We start from the raw sequence: 3,598 nt of genomic DNA, 5'->3' as shown, positions 1-3,598 counted from the left end.
TGAAGAAACTGTGTCTACATCTCTGATTTCGTTAACGTGGCTCCAATAATTTTGCCTTTTTTCTGACAAATACTAATTTGGCAACCAAAGCTGGCCAGGAATTCATGCTACATAGCCCACTCTGGCGTTGAACTTAGAGTAATGTACCTGCCCTGACTCTGCTAGTGCTGGAATGACAGGAATGGGCCACCTTGTCCAGTTACGCCTTCAGGATTTCTATTATTCTTTCAATAGTTTTATCAAATTCTTCTTTTAAAGATATTTCTGCTATTAATTTTTATATTTTGTGTCTATTTTATTTGCATTTTAATCTGTTAATTCCCATACATTCATTACTAGATTATATACAAGCTATTTCCTTCACATAGAAATTTATAGGGACAAACATTTCCTCTTATTTGTGATATTTTTCTGCTTTTTATAGGTTATGTTTTACTGTGATTTTCATTTCATTTCATGTTTACTTATTTCAAGAGGGGGATGTACAAAATCTCAATAAAATATTTTTTAAAGAAAATAAAGGAATTAAATAAGAGAAAAAAAGGGTCTTTAAATTAAATGTTGGTTGTTTTTATGTATTTGAATAATTTCTAAAATTTGCCTTATTGATTTCTACTTTTACCTCACTGGGATCAGTTGTTGGATGAAGTGTTATGGAAAGTTCAGTGGAGTTCAGCAGTATTCACAACAGCCACGACTTGGTTTCCAAATTGTCCATTTAGAGATGAGTGAATAAAGAAAATTAGGTTTAAAAATCATTGAAAATTATTGGCCAACAAGCATGAATGAAATTCTGTCACTCACAAGCAAAGTGATCAAATTGAAAGGCAATTTGTTAACTATAATAATTAAATATTAAGAGGAAATGTGTAGCTAAATTTTACCTACATGTAAAAGCTAAAGTGTTGGTCTCAAAGTATTAGAGAACAGAGGCTACAAAAACATGGAAAGAGTATGGGAATACAGGCATGGAGACAAGATAGTGGAACAGTAGCATAATCATATAGAATAAATACATCGTAATGTTTTTGCAGACTAAGGTAACTTAATAATAATTATTAAATGACATAATTATTCAAAGAAGCATAAAAACCAGTGCCAATGATTTTAAATTGTTCTCAGTATAAAGAAATAACAAAAATATCATGAAAATTTTTCTATAAATGTAATGGAATGTCAAAATTATCCCATAAAATGCACAATTCCTAGGTGTTAGTTAAAATGTATGATTTTTACAAGGTTTCTTCAGATAAGAGTGATTAATTTTAATAGCATATTTTATGACCTCAAGAGAATGGTGCAATGTAATATCTCCAGGGTGTACATACACATCTTCAACTGCATATATATAAGTGAGATACTAAGCTTTAAGCTAATGTTTTAATTTATAAGATTCACAAGCCAGACACAGATTTCATTCAGGTAAACAATTTGACATGAAGGTAACTTATTCCTTTAAAACTATGTTGCTATAAAGTAATATAAATAGGTTTTGGAGCCATGTTTTATTCATATGTATTATTATTCCTTGAAGTGAAAAAAAGTGTGAAATATCAATATCAGGTGTTGCATCCTCACACAGCACGGGAGTTATGTCTGTGATAGTTAATAATCAAATTAACCTGACAATATCTACACAGAGGGATGAAATGAGACTACAGTGTTTGTGAAGGGAATATAATAATGACTCTTCACACAGACATAGTTTTATCTGTGTGAATATCATTGGAAGGCGTAGATTTTTCTGGTTTCTATCCTGTACCTTCTAGAATAAGACACTAAAACATCTTATCCTTACAATCTATTCTAATTTTTTTAATCTTGGATGATAGGCAAAGACTAGTCACAGAAAATAGTGAATTGATAAAATAACTTCTAAAGAAATAAAATTCATTTTGTAATAAAATTTATTGAGTGTAACAGTTAAAAACACTAAATAATTGAACTATCACGAAATAGCATTATTTTTCCACATATATGTTTATTTAGTTAATATATGACTAAAAATTACTTTAGGCATATCAAGGCATTATTAATCAGAGCTACAAATATTATTTTAACAATTAATATAATAAAAAGAAATCTGAATGTATTATGTGAAGAATTTCCTGAGAATATTAAAACAAAAAATAGTAAAAATTCAACTTCCTGTGTTTGTATATTCTGAAAAAGGAGTCAAATATTTCAAGTGTATCTTAATTTTTCTCATGAAATTTCAAAATTGTTTTAATATTCAAAACATTTACCTGTAGACTGTCTATGACAAAACGCATAGATTTTAGAGTTATGCTATGTCCTGTAGGCTCAGGGTGGACAATGATTCAAGACTATATGGTACTCACCTGTTTTTTTTTTTTTTTTGCTATTTTCAGAAAGAATGTTACTTTCAGATAGAAATAACACCAAGGCTACATTCATCCTCTTGGGCTTTTCGGAATACCCAGAACTGCAAATCCCCCTCTTCTTGATATTTTTCACCATTTACAGCATCACCTTAGTGGGGAATATCGGCATGATTCTCATAATCAGAATTAACCCGAAACTGCACACCCCCCATGTACTTCTTTCTCAGCCACCTCTCCTTTGTGGATTTCTGCTACTCCTCCATCATTGCGCCAAAGATGATTGTGAACCTAGTTGCAAAAGACAGAACCCTTTCATTTTCAGAATGCATAGTTCAATACTTTTTCTTTGCTATCTTCGTTGTAACCGAAGCCTTTTTATTAGCGGTGATGGCTTATGACAGGTTTGTGGCCATCTGCAATCCCCTGCTCTACACAAGTGCCATGTCCCAGAAGGTCTGTGTCACTTTGGTGGTGGGATCCTATGTCTGGGGCTTCACGTGCTCTTTGACGATGACGTGCTCTGCCCTGAAATTATCTTTTGTTGGTCTCAACACAATCGATCATTTCTTCTGTGAGTTCTCCTCACTACTCTCCCTCTCTTGCTCTGATACTCATGTCAGTCAGATACTTCTCTTCACTTTGACCACGTTTAGTGGACTTAGCACACTTCTCTTCATTCTCTTTTCTTATGTGTTCATCATTTTAACCATCCACAAGATGCGTTCAGCCAGCGGACGTCGCAAGGCCTTCTCTACCTGTGCTTCCCACATGACCACCATCACCATCTTCTATGGCATTATCCTGTTCCTATATTGTGTACCCAACTCCAAGAATCCCAAGCTCATGTTCAAAGTGGCCTCTGTGTTTTATACAGTGGTGATTCCCATGCTGAACCCCCTGATCTACAGCCTGAGAAATAAGGATGTCAAAGACACAGTCAGAAAGATAATGAGCACTAAATTTTTATCTTTTTCCAATTCAACTTACTTGGGAATTTGACTCTGAAATATAAATAATGCTCAGAATTTTTGTTAATTTAAATGTATCATTACTCTTAATAGAGATAATGTCTACATTTGAAAAGAAATGAATTTGAGTTGCAAAATAGAACTAGATGCTATATTTTATTTTTCTAGAAAACAATCCAGCAGCATCCCTGTTCTTTTTAACTTTACCCTTAAAATTAGAACAATATAGTATAGTTAATAATTGTGGAGATTAAAAGAAAATATTAATGACATGTATGATTTCTG

General features: G+C 32.6%; 1 protein-coding gene across 1 annotated transcript; it reads left to right on the top strand.

Moving 5' to 3' along the window:
- The first annotated feature begins 2,377 nt into the window (after positions 1-2,377).
- LOC103729651 (olfactory receptor 5D18-like) lies at positions 2,378-3,344 on the top strand. The gene is given in 2 exon segments (XM_008827718.1): positions 2,378-2,551; positions 2,553-3,344. Coding segments are annotated over 2 exon segments (966 nt in total).
- The last annotated feature ends 254 nt before the right edge of the window (positions 3,345-3,598 follow it).

This window comes from Nannospalax galili, unplaced genomic scaffold, assembly GCF_000622305.1.
Source record: "Nannospalax galili isolate Female #2095 unplaced genomic scaffold, S.galili_v1.0 scaffold593, whole genome shotgun sequence".
In the NCBI taxonomy this organism is placed as follows: Eukaryota; Metazoa; Chordata; class Mammalia; order Rodentia; family Spalacidae; genus Nannospalax; species Nannospalax galili.
Note: the sequence above shows the minus strand (reverse complement) of the source record. Positions and strands in the feature narration are given on the sequence as shown.